General features: G+C 39.6%; 1 protein-coding gene across 3 annotated transcripts in view; it reads right to left on the bottom strand.

Annotated features, from left to right (window-relative positions):
* Positions 1–12,691, bottom strand: part of METTL9 (methyltransferase like 9) — a 42,329-nt gene that overhangs the window by 15,071 nt on the left and 14,567 nt on the right. For all 3 annotated transcript variants that reach the window (XM_046666275.1, XM_046666274.1, XM_046666273.1), the window contains exons 3-4: positions 9,384–9,593; positions 3,711–3,895 (exon numbers count right to left, since the gene is read on the bottom strand). In XM_046666275.1, the coding sequence (XP_046522231.1) occupies positions 3,711–3,895; positions 9,384–9,593 (395 nt within the window). The remainder of the gene's footprint in view (positions 1–3,710; positions 3,896–9,383; positions 9,594–12,691) is intronic.

Genomic DNA, 12,691 nt, shown 5'->3' with positions numbered 1-12,691 from the left:
GATCTTTTCTCTATGCCACCAGCTCAGTGAGGCCCTTCCCTGAGCGCTCTCTTTAAAATTACAGTCCCCAACCCAACTCCCAATTCCAGAGCCCCTTTCTTGCTTTTAGTGTTTACTTCTCTTCATAACACTTATGACCAACAACATGCCATTTGTTTACCGTCTGTCTCCCTCACTAGAACATAAGCTGCACGAGGGCAGGGATATTTATCTGTTTGCTGCTTACTTATCTCCAGCACCTAGGCACTCAGTAAACACTTTTTAAATGAATGAAGATACTCTGTGGCATGAGTATTCAGCAGCCAATTCCCTCCCACTTTCACTTCAAGCTCAGCTCCACAGTGTAAACAAATGTGCTCAGGGCAGATGACTCCCTCCACAGACCTGGAGAGTGCATCATGATGGTCCTTCTGAATCCCTTGCCAGTTGCTGCCTGGGCAGGGACACATGCCCCCATCCTTGCCAACAGGACCTGCAACGCAGTGTGCTAGGGAGGTTTCTGGGAAACATTTCTCTCACTAAAAAAACCAGAGAGATGTACAGGAGAAAATGCCTCTTTCTTTTCAAGATTTTGTCATGCCTACACATGATGCTTGGCACGACATCAGCCATTTTGCAATTTTATTTTTTTAAAAATTTTATTTTTTCTTTTTTCTCCCCAAATCCCCCCCGGTACACAGTTGTATATTCTTCGTTGTGGGTCCTTCTAGTTGTGGCATGTGGGACGCTGCCTCAGCGTGGTCTGATGAGCAGTGCCATGTCCGCGCCCAGGATTCGAACCAACGAAACAGTGGGCCGCCTGCAGCGGAGCGTGCAAACTTAACCACTCGGCCACGGGGCCAGCCCCAGCCATTTTGCAATTTTGAGGGGAATGTTGGCATACTGAAGATGAAGAAAAGTAAGCAAGCTCTGAACTTCAATGGAATAGTTTTATCACCGAATTAACCGACCTTGGAATCACTTTACCAAAATAAAATCAATTTTTACAAGCTACTTTTTGTTGCTCCTTCTGTTTCCTAAAGCAGAAAGCATCCTGATACATATTTACACATGTGTGCAAAGACTTGCCCAAGAGTGTTCGTTTCACTATTACTTATAAAGCAAACTGCTGGCATCTAAAATTACGTCAGCAGAGGTGTCCTTAGGTAAAAGCATCATATATCCAGTGGTGTGCTGGTAAATGTTTACCAACCAGCTTGGAGGAGGCTATTTGTAGCGTCTGCCAATTTCCATGCTGTAAGTATTCCCACCACAGTCAGTTTCAATAATGGCCATGTTTAACAACCAGCTCACTAAATTCCTGCCAATGTAACAATCAGCTCTCAAGAGCCAGTAAAACCAGCTCCAACATACCACTTGCTTACATCCAGACAGTGCAGATACATGTGCTGGCAGGAATCATTTCCTTGATAAACTTGGGTGGAAAAAGGCAATGAAAGTATTTACAGAGGGCTTTAATTATATAATCAATTTTTTCATGTACAGACATACTTACATTTTGAAGAATATTCAAGAAACCTGAACAAGCTTGTGGAACTGGAGTGGATGAGAAACTTTTCATTATACACCCTCATGCAAGCTGCTTAAACTTTTTTTTTTACTATGAATTATCTTTTTATAAAAATTATAATTTAGAAAAATTAAACCTCCTTAAATTTTCATTTTTGCAATGTAATTCTCCTTTTCTCCATCACATACTTTTCCCCTTTTTGATGATTAAAACAATGCTCACTAGATTTAATAACCCCTAAACAAAACTGGGTCAGTAAACCAAACAAACTGAAATTAGATACCCTTGCACTTTTTTCCTCAAATTAACCTAAGTAACAAAATCACTGTGATTCAACTTCAATAAATCTCAAAAAAATTATGCAAGTAATCATTTCATCTACAATGCCTTTCTGTTAAAACATAAATTGAGCCAAGTATGCAAAGCACATTCAGATATCCTCAAAACAGCCCAAAATTCATGCACTCACAGAGCAAGCTCACTTTGCACCTCAGTCGTCACATAGTGTCACATGGAAATCATCGGGATCTAATTAGCGACTTAGAGAAAGGAAGCAATAACAGAGTGCTGCGGAACAGTCTGCAAAATTTATAGGTCACTAAAGGTCACCCACAGTAACAAGGCTTCTTGTCTCTGGTTTGCTACGTGTCACATGCCAGACTCCCTGGACCCAACAGGCAACTCTGTGAGTCCACAATCAAGGAGCTTGTTTTCAGCTCTTACTGGAGACTGCCCTCTTGTCCAATTTGACTTCCTCTCAACTTTTAGCGTCAGAAACACAAGGAAATAAAATTCATGGCTAGACTGATGTTTCCTCCCCAGCTCTCCCACCTCCTGCTATGCCAGGAAGTAGCATTAAAGTTCTATCACGTGGTTGCCCAACAGGACACAGGAAGCCAGGACCTATAACCTGATGACTCAGGACTGCGATGCAAGGATGGAGCTGATACTTAACTACACTGGGAACAGCACTGAGACAAGGTCAGGTCACTGTACTAACAAGAAGGACGTTTCTTAGGCTTTTCACTTACAACATATATATATGCTATCCGGGCACTCACACTTACAGCAGTTTTCTCTTTACCATGACAAACGATTTAACAAGAGGAATGGAATGATGGAGACGTTCGATGGGGGAGGGATATCTGTTCCATCTGTTCTCCTTCCCGCCCTCCAATGTCTAAACAGTTCTCCATTTTCCCCACCATCAACACAAATCTAAAACCACTGGATAAATGTTAAGACAAGCATTAAATCTGAAGGGACTAAGACCTGAGGGGGAAAAAATAAGGACGAGAAGAAATGAAGGAGCAAGTGAGTGGCAACGCAATCCATGGATATAAGCAAACATGAACATTATTCCTTAAGACAGATTTTCACAGATATTCGAATAACTACGACGCTTGCAAAATATTAACGGATTTCTTTGAAGAGTTTTTAAACCCAAGGCTGAACTAGGCTGTAAAATAGAAAAATTAAAGATTTTAAAACATTAACATGTATTACTTATACAATAATTTTTATTCGCTATACATTAACTTATGAAAATGCAAAAGAGAGGCTTAAAGTCATACCTTTCAGCATGACCTAAAATGCAAACCACATAAGCTAAAACTATGAATTAAACTAACAGCCAGAAGTCACAGTAAATATGAACGTAAAATCAAACCATTTCTTCTAAGATATTGTTCATTCAATATTGCTGAAGAGCAAAGACCAATCAATCAAAAAACCAAATGTTACACAAAGAAATGATATGTGCTGAAACACAAATGGTCTTTAAAAGGAAAAACCAGGTAAGAGCATTTATCATTTCTAGAGTCTGGGACAAGAGACGTAAAATATAAAATAGATACGACATTTGGCCAAGTATACACGGGTAGATTAAAAGGCATCATTTTTGGCTTGACTCAGCTTAGAAGCTAATAAATAAACAGTTCAAGCTCCATTTAAGAGCAGAAAATGCAAACACATTTTAAGCTTTCCATCTCAAGCATGCAGACCCAGCCAAGTATTAATTATTACCACTGCAAAGGGAGTATCAGAGTTCTATAAAATCCACATTAAGAAGAACATTAACCAAAGTGATATTTTACATGAGTTAACTGTATTCTTTTCAATTCCAGGCTATTCTAAGAAACAGAATCACAAATACCAATAAATATCTACGATAGCTAAGAGGCAGCCTGACCACACTCACCGTTTTCCACATAGGGATGAAAGGGTAAGACGAGGGCCAGGATGACCCGGCCTCTGGTTGGCTCCAAGACACTTCTGATATCTTTTAACAAAGTCAAGGGCTGATCACAGCGGTCCAGTAAATTCAGGCAGCTGATGACATCATATTGGAACCCTGTATTCTGCCATTCATTTATACCAAGCACTCTGGAAAAATCAGAAAGAACTAGATTGATACAAACTCCCTTAAAGACATCGTTAAAAATAATTGAGATGCCAGTAAAGGCTCTAACTTGTCTTCCAGATCAAAGTAAATTCAAAATCATCATTTATAATTCATGTTCGCAGTTATGGCCAGGCAAGAGGAAAACAGCAACCACATTTCTTTAAATTTAGCATTTCACCTATTTCCAAATCCCAAAACACACCATACATTTTCATATTAAACATATGATTAGTTCTCGTAAAAGGACACGTATGGTGATAAAAATGGTTATAAAACTAGGGCATCAAATTCTTGAACATCAGTGAATGAACAAAGGGTCCTACTTTCCACATTCAATGAAATTTAATCATAAAATATATCATACATTCCTGTTTTCTATTCCTAGGGTCCCTCCTATGTAAGAATGACTAGGGTTGGTATAAGATAATTCCCATTTACAAGCTATGACCTTTTGAGCACATCTCTGTTCCCAGGAGAGAGCTACTATTTCGTACTCTAGAATCTTCATATCTGAATAACTACATAGGAAAAAATAAAGCACAGGACATTCTACTAAAACTGTAAGTGAAGAGTATAGTTAACACGTCACCCTCAGCCCTCAATATCACACACACTGACACACGCACACTCACTCTCTCTCTCAAAGATCATTTCTAGTCCTTCACAATGTTTTATCCACGGAAAGGGGGAGTTCTTGTATCAAATCTTTGTTAGCCACACCATTAAGGAAACCACTATAAAGTACTCACTCCTGCTGGCTTATACCAATCAGAATGTGGTAGGTGAGATACATTAAGACAGACAGTGGGAAAAGAAACCAGGAAAAAGGAACTTTGGTAAACAGTCTTTGATAATGCCGAGCAAATACAGCAGAGATATGTTAGAAAATTCTAAAAGTGTAATGAAAAAGTATAACTCATTAGCATAATGATATTTTAGAGCATTTTTGAATAGAATAAAAAGGAACACAAACCTCTCAGGTGCATCTTCTTTTCAATCTAGGTTTTTTTAAAACTAAAGCCTCCTGCAAAACCACACTCTAACGAACTTCAAGGGACTGGGTGTCACACTCCTTTGCTGCCTGAAGTAAGTGGAGCGTGAGGGCTTCACAAGCACTCTGTGGCACTGAAACTGGGACTGCAGTGATGACTTCAGAAACTGGGTTCAGCTCATTCAAACCTCAGGGAAGACTCTACTTTCAAGACAAAAAGTTCATCAATTCCCACCTCAAAAACCAAAACGAGCAATTAAAGAGAAAGGCTATTTGTAATTTAATAGTTTAGCCACAGAGCCAATTTAAATTCATAAATTGCAAAAAACAAATTACGTGCTTGATTTTAAAAAACAAAACAACAAATTTAGGCCTGTCTACAACGAAGCGGAAGCCAAATATCATCAGTATGTTTTAATCTAAAATAATCTTCCTAAATCCCTCTCAGAATGAGTCGCAGATAGTGAGTTTCCATGTCGATAATTTTGAAAGACAGAAATACACTCTCACAACAGAAAATTATGGCTTTAATGCTGGGACAGGTAAAAACTTTACCTACAGAAGTCCAACTTCATCTTTATTTCTGTTTTGTGATTTCTATGTGTAAACTTAGTTCAACTGATAAAGACAACTTTACTAGCCCAGGAATCCTAACAAGTTGTTAGAACTTTCCTCTTATGAGAAAAATGAAAGAAGTGCCTTGTCCAACGTCACACTGCAAATCACTGGCAGGGCAGAAATGACAACTTGGAGATTCTCCTAGTCTGTTATTCAGGTCAATGAACCTGCCTCTCCACGTAAAGTGAGAAAGAACCTGACCAACATCCTTTGAATAAATGCTGCTAGGGCAGTGGCTGAGAGTGGACGGCCATCTGCACTTCAGTCTCCAGTATCTTTTTGTTAAAAAAAGAAAATACAGAGGATATTAACATAAGAAATAGAATTCTCAACTATTTTCTTTTCAAGAAAGATCCCAAACTTACAGATAATGCATTAAAGTCAAGTCATTAAAGTCTTTCCAATTGACACTAAAATCTTTGTTCTCTGGTGTCAACAATGTATACACAATTCCTCTCTGATTACCTGGTGTGACGTGTCTGTGAAGTGGGGGCTTAAACCCAGCCCCACCCCCAACCCCACTCAGGGTCTCGCGGCGTGCTTCTTTCCTCCACCAGCCGCTAACCACCATTTGGATCACGGAAACTAATTTTAACATTAACTTTTGCTAAAGCAAACTGAGGAAGGTAAACATGCTGCCAAAATCTTTTCCTGCCAAAGAACGTTTCTATTTATTGCCATTTGAATTGTGGAACTGTAAGTTAGCACACACAACCAGAAATCAGTTGTCTAATCCTTTCCTATGTTTATGGCTTCTCTAAGACACCAGTGCTACCCCAAGAAGCAAGGTATCTGTTTAGGGATTATCTTCAAGAACATGAGTTAAATAATAGTTTACCTTCTAGGAGAATTTAAAATAAATTTTTCTTAGAGAAGTGACAAAGAAGAGAATTTATTTTGATAAATTCTAAATAAAAAACAAAACTCCCCAACAGTATAAAGAAAAGTTATTGTTTTGTTTTAAAGAATCAAAGACACATCCTTGGGCTGGCCCGGTGGCACAGCGGTTAAGTGCGCACGTTCCACTTTGGCAGCCCAGGATTCACCAGTTTGGATCCCGGGTGTGGACATGGCACCACTTGTCAAGCCATGCTGTGGCAGGCATCCCACATAAAATAAAAGAAAGACAGGCGCAGATGTTAGCTCAGGGCCAGTCCTCCTCAGCAAAAAGAGGAGGATTGGTGGCACACATTAGCTCAGGGCTAATCTTCCTCAGAAAAAAGAAAAAATCAAAGGCACATCCTTAAATTTTACAACAGGGTTTTCTGGTATAAACAACGATATACTGGCAATACAGAGGAAAAATCTGGCCATTTTCTGTTCATTGATTTATTTCAAAAATGACATCTAGAACTGTCATTAAAAAGCCAGTTGTTCATGGGCCCAGATATTGAAGAGAAACAAAAAATAGCCACCTCCCAAAAAGAAGCCAAAAAAACAAGGAATTAAGCTAAAAATTGCCCCGCCATCATGGGTTGGGCAACCCCTCAACTTACTAAGGCATCATCACATCCTCATCAAAATCTGAAACTGCATCAAAAGCTGCCACTTTTGTGAATATGTTTTTATTTCATACTGATATTATGGAGAGAGTGTCAATCAGTATGAATTTCCTATTTAGGTCAAATTGCAAGCAGATTTTGGCATATGTGCTATATATAAGGAAAAAAATTAAACTAAGTATTTTTTATACGGTGAATAAGTTGATGAAGTTATGTGTAAACTCCAGATATACTGAATTACTAATTCAAACATCTGAAGCATCACTGAAAATCCCATTTAGGCATTTAGTCTCAAGAAGGGCTTTACTGGCAAACAAGCAAGGAAAGGGGCCGGGCAGGTGGGAGGGGAACGAAGATATGTTCCAATACCTTCCTCCCCAAATCCACTTTCAAAACACAGATTTTTTCTTTTAAATGGGGGCAGAGAATCAGATTAGGAATTCAGCATGATTTAAGCCATTGTCCTAACAAAGGTCAAAGCATTCCAAGTTTTGAAATGGTGAATTAACTTCTAATTGAAGGAATATGTTTCAATTTTCACCACACAGACCCACCAGGATCTAATCTGAGACAGATTGCTGGAGCTAAGGGAGACCTTATGAATCACTCAGTTCAACCTCACACAGATAGAATTCTCCTAAAAGACAGCCCTAACAGCTATTGATCTGCCTGACATACCAGGGACTACACTTATTCCCTCCTTCCATATAACATCCCATTAAATATTTGTGCGCAGTAATCTTCCCTTCCACCCCTTTCCTACTTGGTCTTCTCTTCCCCAGGCTAAAAGTTTCCAGGATTTGTCAATGTTCAACCCAGTCCTGGCCCAAAGAGCTATGCTGATGCTCTGTCTCTAGGGTTAGTGTGTCTAAGTACAAACTTAGGTGGATAGGAGAATGAGTGCATAATTCTTTCTCCTTTCTTTCTAAGGCTAAGCCCACCTTCCAAAATATCAGAGAAGGAGGCAGGCTCTACCTCGACCTGCCCACTCTATACTCAGCATGTTCTCCCATCAAGAGAATCCATACTGAATAAGGAGCCTTCTTCCTAAGTCTCCCAAGCAGCAAAACCTCAAGCTTAAAACCAACATTTGACACTTCACACCCATTAGGATAGTTATTATCAAAAAAAACCAGAAAATAAGGGGCAGGCCTGGTGGCACAGTGGTTATGTTCCCACGCTCTGCTTCTGTGGCCCGGGGTTTGCGGGTTCAGATCCCAGGCATAGACCTAAACAGCACTCATCAAGCCATATTCTGGCGGCATCCCACACATGAATAGAGGAAGACTGGCACAGATATTAGCTCAGGGCCAATCTTCCTGACACACACAAAAAAACCCCCAGAAAATAAGTACTGATGAAGATGTGGAGAAACTAGAATCCTTGTGTATTGTTGATGGGATATAAAATGGTGCCACTGCTGTGGAAAACAGTACGGCAATTCCTCAAAAACTTAAACACAGACTTACCATCTGATCCAGCCATTCCACTTCTGGGCATATACCCAAAAAGAAGTGAAAGCAGCAACTCAAACAGATATTTGTACACTCGTGTTCACAGCAGCATTATTCACAATAGCTAAAAGGTGGAAGCAAGTCAAGTATCCGCTGACAGATGAATGGATAAACAAAAAATATGGTATATACATATAATGGAATATTATTCAGCCTTAAAAAGGAAGAAGATTTGACACACGCTGCAACATGGATGAACCTTGAGGACATTACATTAAGTAAAATAAGCCAGTGACAAAAGGACAAGTATTGTATGATTCCTTGTATTTGAGGTTCCTGGAGTAGTCAAATTCACAGAGACAAAAAGTAGAACAGTGGTTGCCAGGGACTGGTGGAGAGGGAAAATGGGGAGTTAGTGTCTAACGGGTAGAGTTTCAGAGGGGAAAATGAAAAAATTCTAGACACGGATGGTGTGATGGTTACACAACAATGTGAATGTACTTAATACCACTGAACTGTACAGGTAAAATGGTTAAACAGTAAATTCTATGTTATATCTTTTTACCACAATAAAATTTTCTTTTTAATTAAAAAAACAAAAACAAGACTTGAGAATGCCAGGTTGCAATTAGGGAACAAGTCCATACATTCGATCTCCTTCTTCCAAGCTGTCCCTCATCTGCCCTTTCCCCCCACCGTGCCAACTCCTCTAGTTCAAAAACACACTGCCAAGGGAGATGACTTCTCTCTCAACCTCCATTTAACTGTAGTATGGCAAGTTTTTAAAAAAAATTCCTAATCATGGAAAATTGTTTCTGATTCACATCCTTTAAATAAAATACTCTCAAGAAGAAATACATCTAAACCCAAGAAATATACCCGAAAACATGTCAAGAAACTATACCTGTATTTCTTCTTCTGAAGCTGCCATATCATAGTTTCAGACAGCTCAGTAGCATAAATTTCTTCAAAATGAGGGCTCATGATTTTTGTGACTTCTCCATCTCCAGCACCTAAATCAAGAAGTCTATGGGTTTTCCAGTCTGGATTAATCTTAAGCAGTCTCTGAAATTGATCTGGTGAAAACACAAACATTGAGCCTCTTCCTAGCAACCTGGAAGGAAAAGAACAAAAATGGAAGCGTCTGTACAGATCAAGCACCCTCCATACACACAGAAGGACACAGGGAGCCTTTGAACTTACAAAATGTTTATTTTATACGATTATATGATTAAAATGTGTATTATTTTATATGACTGAAAAACAAAGTTAGTAAAGTAAGAAAATACTTTCAGGTACCATTATCTGTCTCATTTGCAAATAAAATCCCCCAAAAGAGTGGACAATGAGAGGAAGAAAATGTAGAAAGGAAAAAGTCGAGAGGGGAAGGGAAAAATAAATGAGTAAGAAATTAAAAGATGAATGTGAAGAACTTATGTCAAAATAGGAAGGAGAGATGGAAGGAGTAACAGAAAACGTTCGTCAGTTACACAGACGACAGACCAACAGAATCAGACCACAGCACTAGCCAGTAACACTAAGCCAAGACATCAACTAGGAAAATAACGCCATTAGGAAACTAAACAATGGGCGAGAAAAATAGCTTTAGGATAACAGATTTTTAACAGACACTTAATTTGCATGAGAAAAGCAGATAGTACTTGTGTCAGTTATGTTATACAATTGGCTGGGTCTTATTATTTCCACAGATTCTAAAAAACACTCAAAAACCACAGTAATACTTTTGAAAAAAGAAAATTGAAAGAAGCGAAAATGGAGATCAAAGCGAACCCTCAGAATAGCAGCTACAGATCAAACTAAGTCTCCCTATTTCATTTCCATCTGGGGAAATAAAACACACTCCTATTTAGAACTTGCTTTCTAGCCCTCAAATCCCCGTTTGCCCAGGGCAGGGATTCTCAGACTCCTCCTCAGCAGCAGAACCCTCTCTCTAGACGAAGCCGAACTCAAAGACAATATAAAGCCGCAGAAGGAGAGCTGACGTTGAAATGAGGCTGACAGCCCTGGGCTTCGGCCAGCCCACTTCTAGGCCTTTCCCTGCCGCCTGAAGCAGCTCCAGAGGCACCTCCTCTCCAGACCCTGGAAAACAGTTTGAAAAAACCACTGTCTAGGAAGTGGCAAGAAAATCTGTACTGTACTGCTACTTTCTGGAAATAATCACAAGGCACACTATATTTGTTAGAGTGAGTGGAAAGATGGATGCAACTTGGTGCTCCTGGTGAGACCGGGTTCAGGAAAAAGTTCAAATTATGGAGGTCACATAACAAACGTCCCCTTCCCTCTTTCCATTAAGGCCTTAAGAGAGTTTAATCAAATCTAATAACGCATTTACAGTAAATCTTCTGCACCACAGAAATGCTTAGAAAAGGGCAGGAGGAGACCTCAGAGACTAACTGAGGCTATCCACTACAACTGTCTACCAGAGAAAACCGTATCTCCTAAAAGAAAAGTTGTTTTTAATCCTCAATTGTTCATAAATTCTAGCAGAAAAACAGGCTGCAGAAAGCAAATCTGAGAAAAGGAACTAAACTTACTAAAAGAGCTATACAAAATTTCCCACAGGAGCCAGAGGCCGAGCAAGAAGAGGGAGGTGATAGGCAGCACAGCTTGGGGGATGCATGTTTCAAATGTCGGCGCTGACTTGCCATAGGACCAAAAGTAACCTGCAAAATAGTTATCTGGCTTAAACTTTCCCAGTTATAAAATAACATGCTTCTCTAGTCATCTCTTTGGCATGTAAGGAACCTTGACATGATAATCATAAAATTCTAGAGCTAGAGGTCATCTGACTCTGACTGGTCTACATCTAAAGGCACCAGAGAGAACTGTCCTATTTCCAAAGATCATGAGCAACAGAGGCTCCACAAAAAGATTAAAACTGTCAAAAAATATAGCAAAATTCATCGAGCCCAGCGTTTCCCAACCAAGACCAACTTTGCCCTCTAGGGGGCACTGGGAGTAGGTGGGAGAGTTTCAGGTAGTCACAATGACTTGGGGGTGCTACTGTCATTTAGTGGGCAAGGTCAGAAAAGTTAGACTTTCTGCAAGGTGTGGGGCACTCCCACACAATGAAGAATTACCCCACGTAAAACGCCAAGACACTGATCTAGCTTAATACAAGGTTTCCAGCAAACACATACCATGGAGAGATACGGCTCTCTAATTTGTCCTTAACCTCCAAAGTTAGTGATGTCCATGTGTGGGGTTTTGTTTTGTTTTGTTTTAGTGTTTAGTAACCATCCTAGGTTCTCTAGCCTCCATCTAAATTCTCTCCAGAGTCTACAGAGGAGGCACACCTTCTTATAAACATCTTCCCACAAACTCTGAAAGCAGTTATTACGCCTCTCCTTACTTGGTCTTCCTCTTCCCAACACAGAGGAAGTCTGATAAGTATCTTATCTTCCTAATTCAAGAAGCTACCACAGTATTTACTTCTGTCTCTAAGAGATGGCCACTCATGGTAATAATGTACCCCTGCCATGACTCGAAAGTACCAAAGGGCTCAAAATTAAACTTTCAGCTGAGAATAGGACACAGGCCAAGAGATGTTTTGGAATTTGCAGGGTGGAGGTAGTGGAGATTAGGGTTAGGAAAAAAAAAGCAGAAGAGCTGTAGATAAGCGAAGCCAAAAGGGATTTACTAATTATGCTGCCTCTTTTTGACCGAACTGTGAAATTCCAAAGCAAAGATTTTAACCTGGGTCCAGTGAGGTAGAGGTAAGGGGAATTGGTTTAGGGTTTGAAATCTCTCAAAATCATACGTAAGGTGTTGAATGGAAATGCTATTTGAAGAGAGGATTTCAACTTCTTATTGCTTTCACAGAGGTCCTGTACCTCTTATCCATGAAGGATAAGAATCACTCTACAGTAACTTGCTTGCTTTCCAACGAGAAAATAAGAGACGTAAAACAGAAATTCAGGGCAGCCAATTTAGAAACAAAATGTCAGACCAAGTTGTATAAAATCAACCACCAACACAAAAATAACAACTGTTTGCTGAAGCGAACTTTAGGAAATTTCATATAAACAATGATGAAAATCAAGTAAGAAAGCTTGAGAAATGACTTGTGGTGCCTGAAAACATCTTTAAAGGCCAGATGACAGACTGGGGATGCAGACATTTGGTCCAAGCTGGTTCCAAACCTCAAGGGAAAAAAAGTGGACCCAGCCAGCAGCTTCAAGTGGTCTCATA

The sequence above is a fragment of the Equus quagga genome, chromosome 7 (assembly GCF_021613505.1).
Source record: "Equus quagga isolate Etosha38 chromosome 7, UCLA_HA_Equagga_1.0, whole genome shotgun sequence".
NCBI lineage: Eukaryota > Metazoa > Chordata > Mammalia > Perissodactyla > Equidae > Equus > Equus quagga.
The sequence above is the reverse complement of the archived record's forward strand: the minus strand, read 5'-3'. Positions and strand labels throughout refer to the sequence as shown.